We start from the raw sequence: 21009 nt of genomic DNA, 5'->3' as shown, positions 1-21009 counted from the left end.
TAGCTCACCACCGTATACAAGACTGCAGCATGCTGGATAATACTGTGAATAAAAATATATGCAGGCTGATTGAAACCCTACTTCAAGATTAAAAGGTGGTTAAGTACCAATAAGCATAAGTAGAAATCAAATAGGTCAAGGAGCGTTGAGTATTTAATGAATTCATGTAGCATAAAACAACTGATGCAAATGCATCTGTCATTTTAAAATAAAACTGTGAAGAATTATGATTTTACATTGTATTAACCTTGTTACTGGCTTAATAAACATAAAAATATTTATTGAAAAACAAAAATTCCAATGAAATTGGAAGTAAAATCACTTTTATTTTCATAAATAAAAAGATAATTCAGTATATTAATAACACTTTTAGCAGGATATGTAAGCTGTCGTTATCTGGTTTAAACTAAGTAGGCAATAGTTAACCCAAATAGTTACATCTATGACATTCATGCAACTTCTTTACATTTATTAACTTCCCCAAATTTCGAACACGATTTCAAAGAATATTATATATAATGGGATATTTTAGTCACAAAGTGTCACCTTTGCTGAGTCAACAGAATATTTACTATCTGCTTAGCTTAAAGTTGCCAATTACTGATTAAATGTAATACCAGTATTTACTGCACTTTACAGAAGCACTGAGCATATTACATGTTTTCATTCCATGTATGGAAGTATGACCCATAAAAATGTCAATATGTGAAATTGACACATATTGTGTCAATAAATTTAGCCTAGTTACTAAATTTTCAAAAGTGAAAATTTAGTAACTAATAAGCACTAGTTTCTAAAATAAATAGATCTTACAGGCCAAGAGTAATAAGCTTACATCAAGTACGGTTTAAAGTTTTGTCAGTAAATGGCATAGAGCACAAAAATACAGGGAAATTAAAGTGTTTTTTCTATAAACAACAAAATAAATGTCTGTTCAGTTATTACTCCACTTATTCTGAAAACTGCAGCTTCAAATATTAAATGTTACATAGCAAGGAGTAATTAGCATTTCCATATATTAAAAAAAAACCCTCACTGATTCTATGTAGTTTTTCCCATGAGTATAAACTATGATTTAAGTAATCATTTATTTGAACACAATATTCAGATAGGTATAATCTATTTTTCATAATGAAATGTTTATTCCTATCCCAATACTTGATGCAGATTTTACTTATTTCTCACAGAATTGCTGTGTGGATTCAAAGGTTTATCTATGTAAGTACTCAGCACAGCGCCTGGCATAGAGTAAGCTCTCAACATTCCCTACTATTACTACTTCTATTATTTGAACCAATCTGTCATTTGTAAGAGAAAAATTAGGTGATGCCTCAGGAGAATAATCAAAAGAAGATAAACCTACACGTGTGATTTTTTTTTGTTAAAGTATTATGTATCCACTATTTCCCAGGTTTGTGTATATACTAAACTATTTCAAATATTACAAGGTATTTTTAAGATATACTGTACCTGTTTGCTAAGTTTCTGCTATGGCCTTTGGCCTAAAGCAATACAATTCTGACAGGATAAGTGTATTAGAAAACTATATAAAAACCATGTACACTGAAATCAGGTAACAAAGGCATTTTACTCTAACTTCTGTAACAAAGTAGTAGAGATTTACCAGTGTAATTCAGGACAACCGATCTTGTTTAGGCTTAAAAGTTATTTCTTTTCATCATGCACTATTTGACTTCTGCAAAAACATTTTCACTCTGTCTTCTCACACAAACACTAAGAGCTGTTACCAAGTTCTAAGTCCCCTAAGTAAAAAATCCATTAGAAAAAAGTACTTTAAAAAATATTGTAGGTTTGCTTACTGAGACTGAAACGAAGTACAGGGCTATCAGCGTAAGAGTAAGCTCTTAAATGGTCTCAACATACCTATAAACACTGATTTGTGAGTAAATTATAGATTCTAACATATATAAGGGATTTGGTATGAAGATTTTTTGATCTTTAACTAAAAGTGATTTTTTTTTTCCCCCAACCAGAAAAGGTAACTGACACAGAAGATAACAAGTCTGTGCTACAACTGACATAATGGAGAGGGTAAAAAACCTTGTCTGTTAAAAACTGACTCCTGTCATTCTTCTGGTATCAAATAAGAGGAAGGAAAATAAACTTTTTTTTGTGAAGATAGAAAAACACACCTGAAACCACATGATTCTGGCCTATAGTATATTAACCTGAAACTTACTACTACCCAGAGTTCAGGAAGAAAAACCCAACCCCCAAATATGCCCTTTAGAAGTACAATAAAAATATTTCACAGGTTGTCCTGATTAAAAAGGAGTTTGGAAACAAAGCATGAAACACTTTCACTGTGTTAAAAATCAAGAACAAATAAACTGAAGGCAGATTCCCTCTGAATGTACTAAATTAATCTATAGGCTTTAGAGAAATCATTTCAAGAAAGATGAAGTTCCATGGTTTATCTTATCTGGAAGAAAATTCAAAGTGCACACTGTATCAATGTATTTTAGGAGATGTAGCACCCAGTGTCCTTTTGAGGTTTGATATCTGGTTCTTTCACAGGTTTCACCACTTCTTCTGGTTTGGGTTTAGCCTATGGAGAAAGAAAAATACAGTGTAAGTACATAAACTAAGATCTGGAAAACAAACACTAGACCTATTCCACTTCAGACTAATATAAAGATGATATACTAAAATACACAGCACGGAGACTAACAAAGCTGTGCCAGAAGCTACATACAAACCAATTCAATTAAAGACATAACAGGAAAGCAACATTTCAGTGAAGATGAAAACCTGGATGGGTAGGCAAAAATCAAGCTAATGGTACTCTTCCTCCTTCTGAGGAGGGAGAAACTGAGCCATCAACCTGTGCACATGGAAGCCTTAAGTTTGAAGATTACTTGCGACAGTAACAGGCTACTCTTAGGACATTATTTAAGAGGCTGAACAGGAGGCAAAAACTTATTTTAAGGAATAATGGTTTTAGTACGGGTAGGAAATTATATTTAAAAAAAAAAAAACAATTTCAAGGAAGCAGCTATGGTTACAAAATAATTCCCATCCCTTTTTTCACAGACCCCTTCTCTTTTGGTAACCAAACCTCAAAATTTCCACTTAATCTATCATTTGGTTTAGTACACTAAGATGTACTTAGATATAAATGAATAAAAGCAGTCTAATTTTACCCCTGGATGATGTCACAGAATGTTGAAATTAGGTCAAATCTTCAAATACCATGCACTATGCTAAATCAAAAACAGCAATGCTATGGCAATATAAACATGGATGAGCCACCCTTTTTAGACCTGTCCTCCCACACTCTTCTTAAAGGAGGCTCTGACGAATTGTAAAAAGGCAAGATAATGTGTTGAAAACAACATCAGTCAACTATGTAAAAAATCAGAAGACAATTAGGGCCTAGAGGTTTACCTCTGAAAGAGTTCAGATTTTACACCAAGCACTGTAATTAGCTAATTTAACATGTAGACAAATATAAGCATCTATTTAAATAGAGGACAATATCAAACTGTGAACTCTGAATTCTCTTTTTAAATTTTTGTGAATGAATGGAAAAAACCCAATCTCGTACACTGTCATCCTTGGGTCTTTGGGTGAGATCAAAAGCAGCCAACGTTTCTGGTGTCCAGTGCACGCTTGTAGGAGGAAATTCGAAAGGTACAGGTTCTACGAGACCATAATTTGCTTTGAGTTCCAGTTGTGGGGCTTCTGTTGGAACTTTTTGAAAGTAACTGCAAAAAGCAACGGAAACAGCAATTCATTCAGTTATTTGTTAACTATTTGAGTGTCTATTTATGTCCAAGACCCTGTGCAAGGAAATGGCAACTTAATGATGAATTACATAGAGAAGAATTTCCTGTCTCACGCAGTTTACACATGAGTAGGTGACAAAGTCAAGAAACCCTGTCAACAACTGTGCAATGTAACTGAAGCTATGAGGGATGTAGAGTGCCATGAGAACACAAAAGTGGGGCAATTAAAAGAGGGGCAGATTTGGAGGGTCAGGGATGCTTTCCAAAGGAAGTGGTAAAAGTTAAACTGGGCATGTTCAAGGATGTGAAAGAGCGCAGCATGACCAGATGCAGAATATAAAGGAAAGAATGCAAGAGACAAAAAGCAGGGACAAAATTAATTCTACAACCTCCATAGGTACTGACCTACAGTTTGAACAACACTGATTTAATAATGGAAAACTGCTTGACAGGCCTAGACAGAACTGACAGAAAATTAATTTACCTGCTTTATACATGGCTGAAAACAGAATGAGATGAGTATGTCAAGAGAAGATATGTATATATAACACACAGAGAAGGAATGGCAGGGAAACAAAGGTAAGAGAAAGTTAGGACAGTAGACGTGGGCTATATGTTAATAATTCATGTTTGAATTTTAAAATTTGCTTTTATATGTTATCATCAGAAGCAGAATAAAAGTTAGGTCTAACACAAGTGAATCCTATCACCAGTTTAAATAGAAAATTAACGATCAACTTCAATGCAACTTGATATAAAATGTATGGGAATAGAGACTAACAAACTGCGATATTATTAAAACAATATTAATATTCAAACATTATAAATACGTTCGTCCCCCCGTATCTTTGGGGGATTGGTTCTGGAACCCCGGAAGATACCAAAATCCACAGATGCTTAAGTCCCTTACATAAAATGAAGTAGTATTTGCACATAACCTACGCACACCCTCCCGTAAACTTTAATAATCTCTAGGTTACTTATAATACCTAACAGAATGTAAATGCTATATAAATAGTTGCTGGCCTGCAGCAAACTGAAGTTTTGCTTTTAAGGACTTTCTAGAATCCCCCCTCCCTGTCCCCCCATATACTTTCCATCTGCGGTTGGTTGAATTGCGGATGTGGAACCCAACAGAATACAGAGGGCCAACTGCATATACTATACCGTTATTAATATTACTAAAATCATACTGAGCTGTACTCACATAAATCCATTTTCTCTCTGACATTTTTCAAGGGTGTTCTTCACAAGATTTCCAAGTTTCCTAAAGAACAAGTGTCCTGAAGGTTTGGCTGTTGGTCCAGGGCCTTTGGTTTCTCCATATTCTTTGCATAATGCTTCTGCCTTTGCATAAACTGCATGTGAAAGGGATATACAGTCATTTGATTATAATTAATTATTGATTATTTATACTAAAAAGGCTATTAATCAGAGATGCTCTTTAACTAGTGTAAGAGCACTGCCAACAACAGTATAAGGGGTAGGCAGGTATTTTCTACAAGTTCTAGGTTTTCGAAGCACTTTTTTCTTTTCTCCAATTACTTCACTGATTCTCATTCCCTTTCATGAACTCCGCCAAAATCTCTTTTAACTGCCCATTCCCTTTATGATTAAACATTAGTCTTTAAAAGAGGAGTTAATATTCTGGCAGGAATACTTACATTTTTCTGCCTCTTGAAGAGACCTGATTGCTTCACCACATTTATCACTAGCCAACAAAGTCTGACCATGATAACAATAAGCCTGATAAAAGAAACAAATTTTTATTCATTCTCTCCTCAAATGATGCTTTCCACTATCATCGTTTTCTATATGCATCAGACAAAGAAATGCCTTTGTCCATTGTTTGAAGTATCAATGCAGTCCCTTACATCTCTTTACTTGAATAAGCTTCCCCCCATCTCTGTTGGTATATAAAGTGGAATTATGTCAAGCCTTGAGCCAAACTAGCCTTCTAACCATGGACTGAGAGCAAAAACTATTTGCTGAAACCTGTTTTTAAAATTAGGGCAGAGGGGATAAAGGAGGGAAATTAGTGTCCTAATGCAGAGGGAGAAGGAGGGAGGATTTGAGGTTAAGGACTAAACAGGTCTTAAGAAAAATGTTACCAGGCTGGAGTAGAACATGCTTATTCCTTAAATGTCTACCATCAATGCAGGGATTGCACATGGTCTTATGCAGTGTGTCTGAAAGCAGATTATAAGGTGTAAGAAATCTTATTTATGATTCTTCACCAACCCAGGTGATACACTGTATGGGTAAGTCTTAAGATTAGCATTAGTAAATATCTTTCTCAGTGAACAGGATGAAACGAGAGAATTCTCATGAAGTTTGCAGAAGGTTCCAGCTTAAAAGTGGGTTTGAATCGAACGGTAATTCCATTGCTATAACCCAGCTCTACATCATCTCCTTCCACTCGCTTTACTCCACAATGGCTGCACTGACCATCAGGGAACATTTATTGAGAGCTGTCCATTATCTGTAAAATGCTAACGAAGAGTCAGGCGAGATGACAGAACTGGTGCTCAAGGGGCTGGAGAGACAGTAAGTTACATTGTTTCTGGGCTAAAAATACTTACATAAGCTGTGTAGAAACACATTTTCAAGTGAAGATATTTTCTCCATTTAGCAGAGTATGCAGGCTCCAAACTGGATAAAGCATGATCTAAAGTTACATTTTAAAAAGCAAAATATAATTTCACCCTGATTCACTAGGAGACTTATAGCTTACGTGTTCAGATGCTAAAAGCAGCATGCCATTCAAGTCTAAAACTCAAGCATTTACACTTGAAAAACCTTGCTTTATTTAAAGTGATTTTATTTATTCATTTATTTATTTTGATTTGATGGTTAATGCAATTTAAGTTTGAGATAATGATAAAAATAGAAATGACTAAGAACTTCAAATTAAATATGAATAGTATTATAGTATCTCTTTCCAACCTTTTTTCATAATACAGCAATGCCAAGAGTAGTCTAGTCACCCAAGTCAGAAGCAAGGATACTCTCCTAACCCTCACTCACCACCCCATCCCTGCATCTTGTATCAAACACACATGCTCATATATCCTGCCAAACACCTTTCGAATGTATTTCTTCCTCTCCGTTTCCTACTCTGCTGTCTTTCTGAAAACCTTCATCATCTCTTCCACAGTACTTAGGAAGAAATGATTATGGTCTAAGTAGAGTTGGCCTACTACTCCTTCACTAGTAAGCCCATTTCTCATCTTGCAATGATAGGGACCTTTCTTAAATTCAAGTCCAGTCAAGTCAGATTGACTTTATTTTACCTTTTAAGGGGTCCCAAATACCTACCGAATGAAGGCCAAACTTCTTAGATAGGCTTACAGAGCAACTCATAGCCTCACATATGCATACTTTCGTAACCTTTGCTCCTACCTCTCATCCTGTTTCAGCTAAAACATGTCTCACAGTCCCAGAATGTGCTGAGTTCTTTCTAATCTCTGTACATACTACAGAATGTTCTACTCTTCCCATACGCTAAAGCATCCCAGCAAACCTAGAATTTCTATTTCTATTTCCAAATAAGGCTAAACCACCACCTTCCTCTAGAAAGCCTTCTCTAGCATGCCCAGATCCTTTAGGTTTTTATTTCACCCCTGTAACCACACCTTATTTCATGCTATAATAATGTGGTTACATGTTTGTCTCCTTCCCTAGACTGTGAATCCGTATACCCAGCAACTAAAAGAGTAACCATCTCATAAATAGAAACATATGCATGCTTCCTAAATAAGTGATTGAAAAGAATAATATGTTAAGGAGAAGACCTGAGTGCTAGTCCCAGCCTCCCACCTGCTAGCAGTTAAATTACAGATTAGTTATGTTAATTCTCTGGATTTCAGTTTCTTGTCTTAATAAGGATAGTAACTACAAGGTTGTTATAAAGACCAAAAACATTTCAAAAGAAAAACAGCTGTTTAATTATTAGATGTAACTGGTTAAAAAGGATAGCATCGTCCTTTTCACTAGAAGTTATGGAGCATATTAACGGTGAACAGCTCTAATTCTTTTATTTTCTTTTAAACAAGATTAATAAAATAATGCAGCTATTACTACAGCTTTGCAAAAGATGAAACAATCTGAGAGTCCTTTTGCTTTGCTTGTTCCCTACTAAGCCAAGAGCTTAATGTGAAAATCTAAAGACTAAAAATAGAACTTACCAGCTTTTTGATAGAAATTGGCTGTTTCATATGCCAGGGCAGCAATTAGTCCAGGAGCATGTTTCAGTTCAATTGCTCGAGCAATTGTTACTATAACCAAAACACAATGAAGTGAATGTATGATTAAGCTCACTTGCATTTACCTTAAGTTCAATTATAATAGCAAAAGACAGTCTGATATCTATTTGGGATTTTAATACAGTTTGTTAAAATTTTAACGTGAAAAGCTACAGAAAGTGCAAACATAACAAAGCAGAAAAACACTGAGCTTGTTGTTCTGATACCACTTCCTTAAATAAATCACTAGCCAATTACTAATCACAGAAAACCCCTACTACAAAATCGCATGATGTAAGAGGAAACAAATACTTTCAGGGCACTGGAGTCTGAAATAAAGAAAAACAAAAGCCAACAAAGTTTCTTTATTGTTTTCACATAAGTCTTCATTTATTTCCTGCCACTGAAAGGCAAAGATTTCAAGGTAAGCCAAACAGTGGAAGCAGAAAAGAAATGAGCAAGGTAGAGTGGGGGGAAAGATGAGTTACAGACTTAATTTTATGCTGCCAGAAATGGCATGAAATCAAAATCCTCTTAAAAAAAATTATTAAACTGTAAGGCCTTTTCCAGCTAATGAAAAATGAAGGCAAATGCTAAAGGTAAAAATCAATTTTTAAAATTCCTCACTATAAATTTCTCAAATCCTGAAACTCAATTCCAGCTAATTCTGATTTTTTAAAAAAGAACTAAATGCCAATATAAACTTTCTTTAAAAAAATCTTACAATATTTAAGATACCTTCTTGAGCTTCAGCTTGACATTGGATAATGTAAGCTTCTACGAGTCGTGCCTCTAAATCCCTCCCTTTTTCTGCAGGTGTAATTAATTTTGGGATATGACTTTCCTGAGAGAGAAAGAAAAACAAACAAAAAAACAAAGAAGCCAAGTTTAATTTTAACTCAGCTGTTAGAAAGAAAACTGAAGTTGTGAGATATTCAATTTGGGGATTTATCAGAAATTTAGGGTACAAACAAAGATTGTGTAAAACGGAGCAATGTTAAGCTTACAGAGAATAAAATTTCCTGTACACTAAAACTTTTAAAGCTTTTTATAAATTTTTGTAAAATAAGAAACTAAAGAGCATAATTTGGGTCATAATAAATTGCTTAGATATGCAAGTCATATTCTCAACTTAGAAAATGTTTAACTGAAACGGAAACCAAATTTCCCTTTTGCATGACAGCCGGAACTGTTCATTCACATTAATAATAGTAAATATAAAGAAGACTACAGTTCTGTAGCTCACTCAGGATCACAGCTTTTTCATCACTGTAAAACTACCTTACCATGAGAAAATGCAACACTGGCCTCCAGTAGCCTTCAGTAAATAGCAGTTTAATTAGAATGGGGTGGGGGTAATTCTGGTTGGAAAATACGTTAGTCTTTCCCCTAATTCCCATCACATCTCCAGGCAATTTAATATAATTAGTGTGTACTGATTGCCCTGCTGGCATTTTCACTGAAATACAGAGAATATACTCAGAAAATTTGGTTTTGCAGAATCATGATTGCTCCTGGCAACTGCTGCAGACAGCAAAGAGAAATACTCAGAACTATCAATTTTTGGGCTTTGTTTTCTCTCATCTTTTCAGAAGAGACCGCAAAATAAGCAGTGAAGTACCACTTGCATCGTCTAACTGTAAAATTCACTGATGATTTTCTGAAGTGGAAACACTTAATATTCTGTAATTGGCTGCACTCATCAACAAAGTACTTAACATAAGGAAAACAGAACACACACCAATTCTTTCTACATGATGAAACAATTCCTTCACCCCACCCCGCAAAGAATGAAATAAAAATTATTCAAGAATTAAAGCATTAAGAATATATTTTATTACTATTATTTTACCTTTAAATGTTTAAAAATCCCAGCTGCAATTTTTAAGCTTCGATGGACTTCTTTTGCTTCATCCTCTGTTATGCTGAAAGATAGTGGTTACATTCATTACAGGATGAATCCCGTTTCTGGTATTAAAACCAACAACTAATACATTCTCATAAAACCACAGAAGCTAGTCATTTGTGTTTTTCACTAGGTTTTCTTCCTTTTGACACTTAAAAAACTAACAAATGCACATGAAAAATATCCAAAGAGAAGATACTACAAGTGAAAAAGAGAGCTCCTGTTTAGGGGTCTGGACAAAGGCTTCTTGTTTTTCCTTCCAGATAATCTTCTGTGCATAAACAAGCATAAAAATCAATATACATTTAATGCATGCACATACTTAAAAAACACATACATACACAATATTCACCACTCTGCTCTTGTTTTAATCACCTAAATTACTTCAGAGACAATTTTACATCAGCACATACAATTCAACTCCATTCTTAAATGGCTGCATATTATTCCCATGTTCAGGTGCATCACAGTTGGTAGTTGCCAGTTTCATATTGCTAATATCCAGTTGTACTATTATAAAAACTGTATCTCATTTTATTTCACAGTTCCTTACTCCTTCAAAACATCTTTCACATACTTATAAGGCTTTGTATTTTTCTGTGAATTGCCTGTTTATGTCCTTTGTTTATTTTCGATTGATTTGTTGATCTCTTCCTTGTTGATTTGTAAAAGCATTATAAAAACAATTTGTCATATGCACTGCAATTTTTTTGACCAATCTTTCATTTGTTTTCTAACTTTGTTTATGGTACTTTATGTGGTCAAACAGTCAACCCTTTTCTTGGTTTGGGGTTTTATTCAGAAAGACCACCCCCATGACAAGATTATTAACAATTTTTTCCCTTCTAACAGTGGGCTCCATAATTCTAATACTTAAAATATTAACATTATGAGGCAACCTTACATTTATTAGAAGTGATACTTTTTATCAGTAGCCTAGACTTTTTAATAATGAAGCTCCATATGTTTGAAAAATAATACATATGCACATAACCCTCCCCTTTTAACTTACTTTTCTTTTCCAGCCAGTCTTGAAGCGTATTTGGTATACCATAAAGCTACATTAAATCCCATGGAAATTAATTCAAAAACAGCATCCTGCTGGGCACTAGAATTATAAACATGATCATTAAGTACTGTCAATGACTGAGACATCTGTATATGAAGCCTGCTATACAACTTATAAAAAATCATAAAGAGCTAAATGCTAACTGAAAAAATGAAGAGTCCTTGTGTTTAATACAGGTTGGGAGATAAGACACAAGCACACACACACACACACACACAATTAACACTGAATGACTAAACATAATGGTCCACGATGTACTTCATAATAGTAAACATGAGAATAGTAGTTCCCAAAGGTTACTGTACGTTGAATAGTTTTAAAAATACAGATTACTGGAACTTATCCCACAAAGAAAGTCTGGAAAGTGCCCAGAATCTGCATTTTTAACAAGTATCCAGTTGATTCTGGAGCAGGTGATTCTTACACCACATTTTAAGAAAATGGACTTCAGAGGAGAGATCATTTCAGGCTAGAATGGTTAAAGAAGGCTTAATGGTATAAATAGAGTTTGAATTGTGCCTAGATGGCTAGAAGGGCTAGAAGGGAAGCAGAAGGACATCCCTGATGAGGGAATGATGCTGTTAACGCACAAGAAATGATAAAGATTTTTCTGGTGGCAGTAACCCAACTAGCCTGATTGAAGTTGCCAGTTCATAAAGAGAAATCGAGGAGCAGGAGAGCAAAAAGCCAAGCTGATGTGAAAACTGTAGAAGATTCTGAATGCCAAGCCAATTAGTATACTACAAAGAAAAAGGTCTCAAAAATAAGTGTATTTTATATCTTATTTGTCTCCTTCAGATTCTATAACTAAACATGACACAAAGATGGCAAAAAGCTCACAAAGCAAATAAGATAATATTTTTATTCACTGCTGTTCTGATGAGACCCTGAAAATTCTTTATACACATTATCTCACTTATCTCAAACGATGAAGTAAAAAACCTGAAGTAATACCCTTATTACACATATAATACTAATAAAGATACAGAAAAATTACCCAAAGGGAAGAAACTAGAATCATGATTCTGCTTTGTATTTTTTATTTAATTGCTGCCTCCATCTTAGAAGGAATAGAAACTTTTTAGATTAAAAAAAAAAAGATTTGTTACAAAACATGTAATTCAAAAATACCTTATATATACATTTAATATACATTATAACATACAAAAATATGACAGTTATGAACAAACTTCTTAAAACAGTTTACCATGCCAAAAAAATTTAATGTATAGTTTAACGACTTATTCTTTTCAGCACTGGGAACTTTCAAATGAGTTACATCTACTAATTACATCTAGTAATTCTAGTAATGGTGATCTAAGAGGCATATCTAATTTATAACTTTACCTTTAAATAATAAGAGAGTTTTGCTAATTTTTATGGAGTCTCATGAATAGCTCTCTCCTGTTTACCCTTCGTTTATTTCAATCTGCCTTGCTCCCAAACACTCCATTTCTATTGTACCACATCTAGGTAGTAGTTAAGAGCGTATACAGTTGAAAAAACATTTTTCAGAACAGATACTCACAGCACACTTTTCATTGAGTAAGTAGCAATCAAGGATTAAATAACTTAAAAATCTCAGATGTACTGAATACTCAACATTATAACTTAAGGCCTTTATCACATAATTCTTCACTGTCTCATAAAACTATGCTGAGAAATGCTGTCACAAGGAATGAAAATTTAGCATGGTGGGGAAAAGTGCCAAATTTATGTAATACAAAACACTTTAGAATCTGCCAAAGTGTTGTAATGTAACAATGGTAGAGGTTTGATTCTTTAAAAAAAGTTTTTAAGGAAAATATTCCTTAATTTTAGATGAAGTACAAAGGGGTACATAAAGAAAAACAGAAAATGAGGACTTACTTGGAAAATCTTGGTATCCCAGAATATTAAAATTTGCAAAGGACCCACAGTCCGCAACTTCCTACCTAATTTATGAATTCTATTACATACAATATTCCCGAGGAAGGAAGGAAGGAAACTAACATTTATTGAATGTCTATTAATGCCTGGCATTATATCAGCCCCTTAATACAAAATTTCCTATTTTGTTCCTCACAAAAGCCCTATACCTGTAACCCCAGCATACAGTTGAGGAAGCAGATGTTCATACAGGAGAAGCTCTGAGGCTGATCTACGTGTGTATGAATCCAAAGTCCACACTCCTTCCACTGTAATGCCTGCCCTGGTTGTTTGGCAATCCCCATTTCCTTCCCTTCTGATTTTATAAAATGGTTAATTCTAAAGCAAATTGAGATAAAGATATATGACTATTTAAACAACCCAATGGTGTTTAAAAAAAAAAAAGTAGTTAAAAATTTAGCACCATTATGATCGGTTTCCTGTTGTAATTAGATCTAACTAGTTTCAAGTGAACGATGAGAAAGTTCGGAGGGGAAGTTTTTAAAAAGAGCAGAAACAGTAAAATTAGGAAGAAAACAAATACAGTACTGTCAGTCAGAAGAGTATGGAGCTGGGGTGGAACTGGGGAGAAAGAGAGAAAGAAGGAGATTGACCAGAGACATCTGAACTATCCATCAGAAAAGGAAAGTAGCGGAGAAAGCAAAATTCTGCTCTGCTTGGACGGAGGCAAAGACCAAAATCTAGGTTTGGTTTTCAAATTCCCAAACCATTCTTTGTGTGTTATTAAAAGTCAAGGCTGCTCAATCTAGTTAACGTTTATATTGATTATCTCAAAAATGATTTGGTCCAGGAGAAACAAATTCTGTTTGTACTTAATAGACTGCATTAGGAGTTTAGGTCAAAAGTTTTACATTAATTTCCTGATAAGGCAAAATGCTGATCAGACTTACATTTTAGTTCTTCCACACAGAGGCTATGAGTTAATCACTAGCTAAACAGTTACATAAATAGCTTGAATTTAGTACTGTTGGTGCTGCTTACCTTGGAACCTGTCCCTGTAATGTATCAGTCCACTTGAAATTTTGAATATATCGTAACTTGCTTTCTTGGGTAGATTCATCCAATGAGTTAATGAAACCTATAAAAAGGTAGAAAACATTTTCAGTTTTACAGGAAATATCACGTGTCTGTTTAGAACATTTTTCAGATAATGACTTTTTCAGATACCTGAATGAAACTCCCAGCCCCTCTATCCCCTTCTCCTAAGGTAACATAATATGAAATATGCACACATTTAATTTTCAAAATGTTAGAAAGACCACATACCACCTTTACATTCTCACATTTCTGATACTCAAGCATACTGAAGAATATAACCTAGAAGACTAAACTATTCAGATTTGAAAAGTCTAAGAATCAAATATGAACTTCTACATAGTTGACTTTTAAAAACTTAAATTGATTTAAATAACTAACCTTGTAAAAGTGAAAAATATGAATCTGCTGCATTCTTCATCATTTGTGGATCACAGTTCAAATCGGTGAACAATTCAAGCAGTCGTGCTCTAGATGATCTCAAGTCACTTAAATGAGACAGAAAAGAGATAGTAATGTTAAGTAAGCTGTATTACAATGAATCTATGTAAAAGTGGCTTAAAAGTTTCAACTGTAAAAGCTTAAACACACACACACACACACACACACACACACACCGCCTCCTCTAAGATATTACTAAGTATACAGGAATGAATTTAATTAGGACTAACACGAGGTAAGTGAAATTTCTAGTAACAATTGTTTTAGAAGTTGTACTAAAACTCAGTCCAACTAAAGGAGCAAATCATGAATACAATTATATAATAAAAATACACAGCAAGTTTTAATTTTAAAAAATCAAACTAACACAAGCTTTTAAGATGGGAGGAAAGAATTAAGAATGAGTAAATTAATCTGACCAGTTCACAACAGAAGTTTTTTGAAAAATGGAAATTTAACATTTATACATAATTTTAGTATCCCCTTAAAATTTCAAAATTTGACATTATGTCAAAATGTACTTAAGTACAAAACCGTATTTTAAAATTGCATTCTATAATACAACACACACACAAACATGCAAAAACACTTGGCCACTAATTTTAAAACTGCTCCCTCGTCTCCATTCTCCTTTGCTTCTCTGCAGCAATAAATGTTGCAGACATTTATTGTTTCTTTCTCGAAATTCTTTTCTCCCTTGATTCCAATAACGCCAAATTTTCCAGATTCTCCTCTTATCTCTAAAAGTTCCTTCTCTATTTTCTTCCATGTCCCCTTCATATTCCCACCTCCAGCAATGTTCAGTCTTTGGCTTTCTGCTCTTCTCTCTTCTGAGGTCTCATCTACGAGTATAACTTTACATCTAATCCTAGATCTACATTATCAGCTCTAACTTGGTCCTGTTCCAGTTACACCTCTTCTTTCAGAAGACAACTTGCTTAGCGAGGGATCCAGAAATCATATTACATGGACCATGACTGAAGACAATTGGGTGTAAATGACTGAAGACTAAATTTAAATTGTAAGCACCAAGACAGACAGTAGGGACTGTATACCCAGAACTTAGTGTCTGGGATAAAGCATATACTCAAATTTCTTTGTCAAGTGAAGTAATACTAACATTCCAAATATTTTAAGATTTAGAAGGACTGACTGTAAGTAGCAGTGGTGTTTAGAAAGGAGCACAAACTTAAACCAGGTTTAAGACGGAATGTTTATTCATTGGTACCAGCTCTAAGGAGGGTGATTCCAAGAAAGTATATAGCAACAATTATATACAGCTGACCAAAAATGGGATGGGCTACCTTATGAATCTGTCATTGTTGAGTTATTTAATTAAAAGCTGGGAGGGAGTAATTCCTGGACTCGGAAAAAAATTTGAATTCTTCTTTTTTTTTCCTTTTGGTCATGCTATGCAACATGTGGGATCTTAGTTCCCTGACCAGGGATCGAACCCGCGCCCCCTGCATTGGAAGCGCAGAGTCTTAACCACTGGACCGCCAGGGAAGTCCCAAAAATTTGAATCCTTAAGGCCTATTCTAGACTCGAATACTTTGCTAGCTCTTTCCAAGTAGGCATTCAATCATCACCTGCAAACCAACTTGTGCAAAATTATATTCATATTAAAATGACAGAATTCGAGAAAAGTGTACCTTAGAAGTATCTAATTTAGGTTATTAATTTTACAGATGAGTAATTAGATCCAAAGGAGTTAAGAGACTTGCCCAATGCTACAGATAAAACAGTTAAGCTGGGACCAATGTCTAGGATTAGGGGTTGGCAAACTACAACCTGTAACTTGTTTTTATACGGCCCACAGCTTAATTTTGCAAAAATGAACAAAGAAGAATATCCAATAGTGACTGTATGTAGCCCACAAAGCCTAAAATATTTACTATTTAGCCCTTTACAGAAAAAGTTTGCTGACCCCTGGTCTAGATCAACCTTTTGCTCCAATTACTTCCTTTCACAAAAAGTAGCAATTCTCTTGATTTTCCTTTACTGGTACCACTAATGTCTTGATCATCTAGGTTCTGCATCTCATAGACTAAATGAATCCTTTTCAACTTTCCAGAGCAAATCAGACATCTGGCCAGTTGATGCCTCCTTCGAAATATCTCTTGCATCTATCTCTTTTGTTCCAGTTAAACTGCTGTACTCATACTCCCTAGAACAAAGGTTTACCTAACAGAAATGACTTTCTCCTCTCCCTTCTTACTATCTAAGTCAGGGATCAGCAAAGGGCCTGAAGATAAATATTCTAGGCCTTGTGGGTCATAAAGTCTCCCCTGGGAATACTCAATCTTACTGTATAGAGGAAAGGCAGCCATAGACAATATATAAATAAGTGGGGGGGGGGAGGCTATATTCTAATGAAAACTTACTTATGAAAACAATCATTGGGCCAATCTGCAGGACACAGTCTGACAACCCCTGATCTAGGCCATACAATTCATTTAAACCCCAGCTCAAGTCCTCTCTCCTACTGAACACTCTGAAGGCTATTTCAGGTCATAGGGACCTCTCCCTGCTCAGAACTCAATTAATTTACTATCTGGCCAATGAACAATATCCATATATGACTTTGTGGAGTCTCTTATACTGTTGTAACGTATAGCTTAACTCTTTAATTGTGACTGTTTAGTCTCTCTGGGACTCACTCACTGACCTAAACTTGAGGACCCAGTTTAAATAATCTATGATTTAACTTTTCATATGTCATTTATAAGTTTATAAGGAGCCTAAGGTTAGGGACAGTGTGTTACATACTTCTGCATTGTGCATGACCCTAAAAAAGTACCTTGTATCCATGGGCGGCTCAGTCAATACTTGTGGAGACTGACAAACTTACCTGCAAATTTTTGAAGCAGCAGGGCCAGTGACTACGCCATAATAGTTAAAAGGGACAGGAGCTGTGGCTTTTAATGGGTTCCTATGAAACCAATGTGTCATTCTCTCCAGGTGTTTCCTATTGACAAAAAACAAATGTATAAAAACTAAAGATAAAACATTTAATAAGCAATGTAAACCATATTAAAATATTTTTTAAAGTAAAAGTTGAAAATTACTACAGGATATATACATTTTAACATAAAACATATATAAAACAGACATATACATAAATAAAATGCTTCACTGCCATACATCAATCTTGTTTTAACTGTCTGTTTATAGCAGCCTATGTTTAGATCAGGCCTATAAAACAACAGCATTTGTAAATGTGCTCACAGTAACTGCAATGTTGAATATATTGGAGCAGTAATGTTTAAACTTTAATGTGTATAAAAATCACGTCGGGGCAGGAGGTGGGGAGCTCTTGTTAAAATGCAGGTTCTAATTCAACAGTCTGGGGTAGGACCTGAGATGCTGAGGCTGCTGGTCCCCAAACTACACTTCTGAGGAGCGGAGTACTTGACTTTGGTTGGACAGCTGCAAATGAGAAGGGCACAGGACCAGAGGAACGTGATTCCGAAAGAGGTTCAAATGGTGACCCGTATTTAGACTGCTAAGATTACTTGATAGAAATAGGTTTTTGTTTTGGTTTTTTAATTTTTGTTTATTTATTTATTTATTTATTTATGGCTGTGTTGGGTCTTCGTTTCTGTGCGAGGGCTTTCTGTAGTTGCGGCAAGCGGGGGCCCCTCTTCATCGCGGTGCGCGGGCCTCTCACTGTCGTGGCCTCTCTTGTCGCGGAGCACAGGCTCCAGACGCGCAGGCTCAGCAATTGTGGCTCACGGGCCCAGTTGCTCCGTGGCATGTGGGATCTTCCCAGACCAGGGCTCGAACCCGTGTCCCCTGCATTGGCAGGCAGATTCTCAACCACTGCGCCACCACGGAAGCCCACAAATAGGTTTTAAATTAACCGTATCTCCCACATGATATTGCTGATGCCAAGTGATTGGCTGTAGCATGTGTTCTATAATAAATATACTTTCCCCAGAATAGCTAATAAGAATCAAAATTTTCATGATAAAAAACCCCACATGATACTTGATAATATCTATCCTTAAAATGGTAAAAAATGGCTGAATTATAAACATATTTAGTATGTGTAACTGAAGAAACCTCAGGTAGAGTTGGAGTTGGGACAGGCCTGTAGGCGGAGCTCTCAGGTCCCCCTAGGAGACCTCAGTTAACAGGAGAGAAGTAAACCTACATCTCTGACAGGAAGGTACCTCTAGGTTACTATCAGAAGGAAGAAGAAAAGTTCTCTCCATCCATGGCAGCTCAGCCAGTCAGACTGTAGCAGGCCAACCAATGAGAAGCCTCCATACTCGGACTCCCAGGTTCCTCCAATGGACTCTTTGGTTATTACAGCCCCTCCCAACTCTCCTCTTTTCCCTATAAAAGCATGTTCCCCTTGCTTGTTCTCTGTATTTGCTTATGGTCACCCATCTTTGCATATCGCTGATTGTGATTTCTCTGCTAGTACCTAATAAACTGTTTTGTTGGTAAAAAAAAATAATAATATCTATCCTTAGAACATACTTGTGGTTGACAAGGGGGAGGGCAGGTAGGGGAGGGAAGGACCGGGAGTTTGGGATTAGCAGATGCAAACTAGTATATACAGGATGGATAAACAACAGGATCCTACTGTATAGCACAGGGAACTATATTCAATATCCTGGGACAAACCATAATGAAAAAGAATATGAAAAAGAATGTATATATGCATAACTGAGTCACTTTGCTGTACAGGAGAAATTAACACATTGTAAATCAACTATACTTCAATAAATTAAAAAAATAACGTCTATCCTTAAAAACCAAAACATTTTAAAAACTACCTAAGTGAAATAACAACTTAAAAAAATTAAGTTCCCCACCTTTCAAGTTAAAAAAGAAAAAAAAAAAGGAGTGTGTCACCTGCTTAAAAGTCCTTGGGAAGATAGTGAATATAATACAGGAAGGTGTAGTTGAAGACTTAAATATGGCAATTAGATCTCGGGAAGTGGGAGACAAAATCGGTTAAGATTTAATTAATTTGAAAGCATTATATGCAATGTTGTCCATGGATTTTTCTTATCGGGAAAAAACCGTGGGCTGCACAGTGTAAAAAATATCTACTTTATGCACCTCCCTTACCATATTTATTCATGGCAAAACCGGCTTTGGAGAGCACCAGCTATTTAAGGATGAGGAAACGCACTGTGTACTCAATGAAAAATTGAGCAAGTTCATTTGAGTAGCTCAAAACATTTAACAAGTCCTTCAAAAATATATAACCTTCTAAACATCATCCACGTAAATCTCCTTTATAACCTAAGTAAACTAATACTGCATCTCTGTGCATATAAACCAAGCCTCGCAGAAATAACGTCACACGATACACTTGACTGTGTCAACAAATTTTCCACAAATACTCTTTTAAGACGGCCTCCCACGTCCTAGATGAAAATGTCTTAAGTTCTGTATATCTTTACCTCAGGAACGAAGAGGGTAAGTACCGTGTTCTCTACCTCTGCCCAATCTGTCCGGTCAGAGACCCGCACTCCAGTTTTCAAGAATTTGAAGGGCGGGGTAGAAGGACGACACACCCACCTGCAGGTGCAAGGAAGGGTGCCTTTGAAGCCACCAGCACAACAGTCGGATCGAGGCTGCCACCTAACCCGCTGCCACAGGAAGAGTCCGATTACCGGCAAAGGTTCCCCACGCCGGAGACCCTGGGTCCCACAACAAACCTACCGCCCCCGAGCTCCCAACGTCCACTTCCTGTTTACCACCCAGCCTCTTCCTCCCAGGCCCCGTCCGGTTTAACGCCGTTAAGACCTTGCGCAGGCGCACACCTTAGCGTGCCCCTCCTGAACAGGCATTTTCGTGGAAAGCCGATACTATCTACCCGGGAGAGGCGGGCAGAAGGTGCCTAAACAAACCCCTATGTAGCTATAAGACCCTCCCCCCCCCCGCCCCCCAACTGCTAGTGGAGACGCCGGCAAGGCGATTCGGTGAATCTAGCTGTTAATACCATTGATTCGTGGGGCTAATGTGAATTTCTTTCTCTCGTTTGTTTCAAGGCACTTTTTACACAGGTTCCATAGACTCCCGGATAGTGGTCCCCAAAAGTCTCCTTCTAGTGCCTTGAAACACTTGAAGGAGACTTTTGCGGACCACTATCCGGGAGTCTATGGAACCTGTGTAAAAACCTTGACCCTATTGCTTGGGACTCCGGGGAGACGACAGGGGTAGGGATAGTACTGGGAAACGCCCATCCTCATGACATACTTACCGGATTTCTCGATGTCTGTACAGCACCCCTCCAGAGGGAAGAAAGGCAGTGTCCGAGTCCGCAAACGAGAAAGGGAGGGAGTCGCAGAGCCCGGATTACCGAACTAGAGCGACGGAAACCAGGCCTGCGGGAGCCGATCACGTGGTCAGGGCGGCCATGACAGCTACCGAGGCGGCAGTGCGCGCCGCTCGGGGGTTAAGGCTGCCGCGTTGTCGCAGCCCCGTTAAAACACTCCGTTCCTCAGCCCTTTCTTAGATATTCCTCCACAGTCTTTCCTCTTGCGCTGCGGTCTCCTCCAGAGATAAAGAGCAGAGCTGGCCGGGCCTCCCACGCCGAGGAAGAATGCCGCGATAACAATGGCGGCCGCTCGGTGGAGCGGGGCGGCCTCAACCTAACGCGAGGCGGGGCCT

At 36.6% G+C, this 21009-nt stretch overlaps 1 protein-coding gene across 6 annotated transcripts; it reads right to left on the bottom strand.

Annotated features, from left to right (window-relative positions):
- Positions 1 to 306: 306 nt before the first annotated feature.
- Positions 307 to 20987, bottom strand: BROX (BRO1 domain and CAAX motif containing). Of its 6 annotated transcripts, XM_082349626.1 has the most exons (14): positions 20600 to 20987; positions 19797 to 19914; positions 17225 to 17341; positions 14314 to 14420; positions 13879 to 13975; positions 10912 to 11007; positions 9846 to 9918; positions 8732 to 8837; positions 7937 to 8026; positions 6332 to 6417; positions 5414 to 5495; positions 4957 to 5107; positions 3569 to 3728; positions 307 to 2569 (listed from the first exon to the last, which is right to left on the bottom strand). In XM_082349626.1, exons 3-14 carry the CDS (start codon positions 17323 to 17325, stop codon positions 2483 to 2485), a joined length of 1236 nt encoding a protein of 411 aa, XP_082205752.1. In that variant the 5' UTR covers positions 17326 to 17341; positions 19797 to 19914; positions 20600 to 20987; the 3' UTR covers positions 307 to 2482. The 6 variants fall into 6 exon arrangements, with proteins under 6 accessions (XP_082205752.1, XP_082205757.1, XP_082205756.1 ...); XM_082349631.1 differs by lacking the exon at positions 3569 to 3728 and having other exon boundaries at positions 20600 to 20947; XM_082349630.1 differs by lacking the exon at positions 10912 to 11007 and having other exon boundaries at positions 20600 to 20947.
- Positions 20988 to 21009: the final 22 nt, after the last annotated feature.

The sequence above is a fragment of the Balaenoptera borealis genome (assembly GCF_965194805.1).
Source record: "Balaenoptera borealis genome assembly, chromosome: 1".
Taxonomy (NCBI): Eukaryota; Metazoa; Chordata; class Mammalia; order Artiodactyla; family Balaenopteridae; genus Balaenoptera; species Balaenoptera borealis.
Note: the sequence above shows the minus strand (reverse complement) of the source record. Positions and strands in the feature narration are given on the sequence as shown.

What these genes read in the sequence shown, in the direction of transcription:
- BROX (XM_082349626.1), bottom strand. Translation starts at nt 17,325, where the DNA reads ATGACACATTGGTTTCATAGGAACCCATTAAAAGCCACAGCTCCTGTC. An exon ending in GCTGCTTCAAAAATTTGCAG is followed by an intron (nt 14,421 to 17,224) that starts GTAAGTTTGTCA and finishes GTCTCATTTAAG; the next exon opens with TGACTTGAGATCATCTAGAG. An exon ending in TCAAGCTGAAGCTCAAGAAG is followed by an intron (nt 8,027 to 8,731) that starts GTATCTTAAATA and finishes TTTTGGTTATAG; the next exon opens with TAACAATTGCTCGAGCAATT.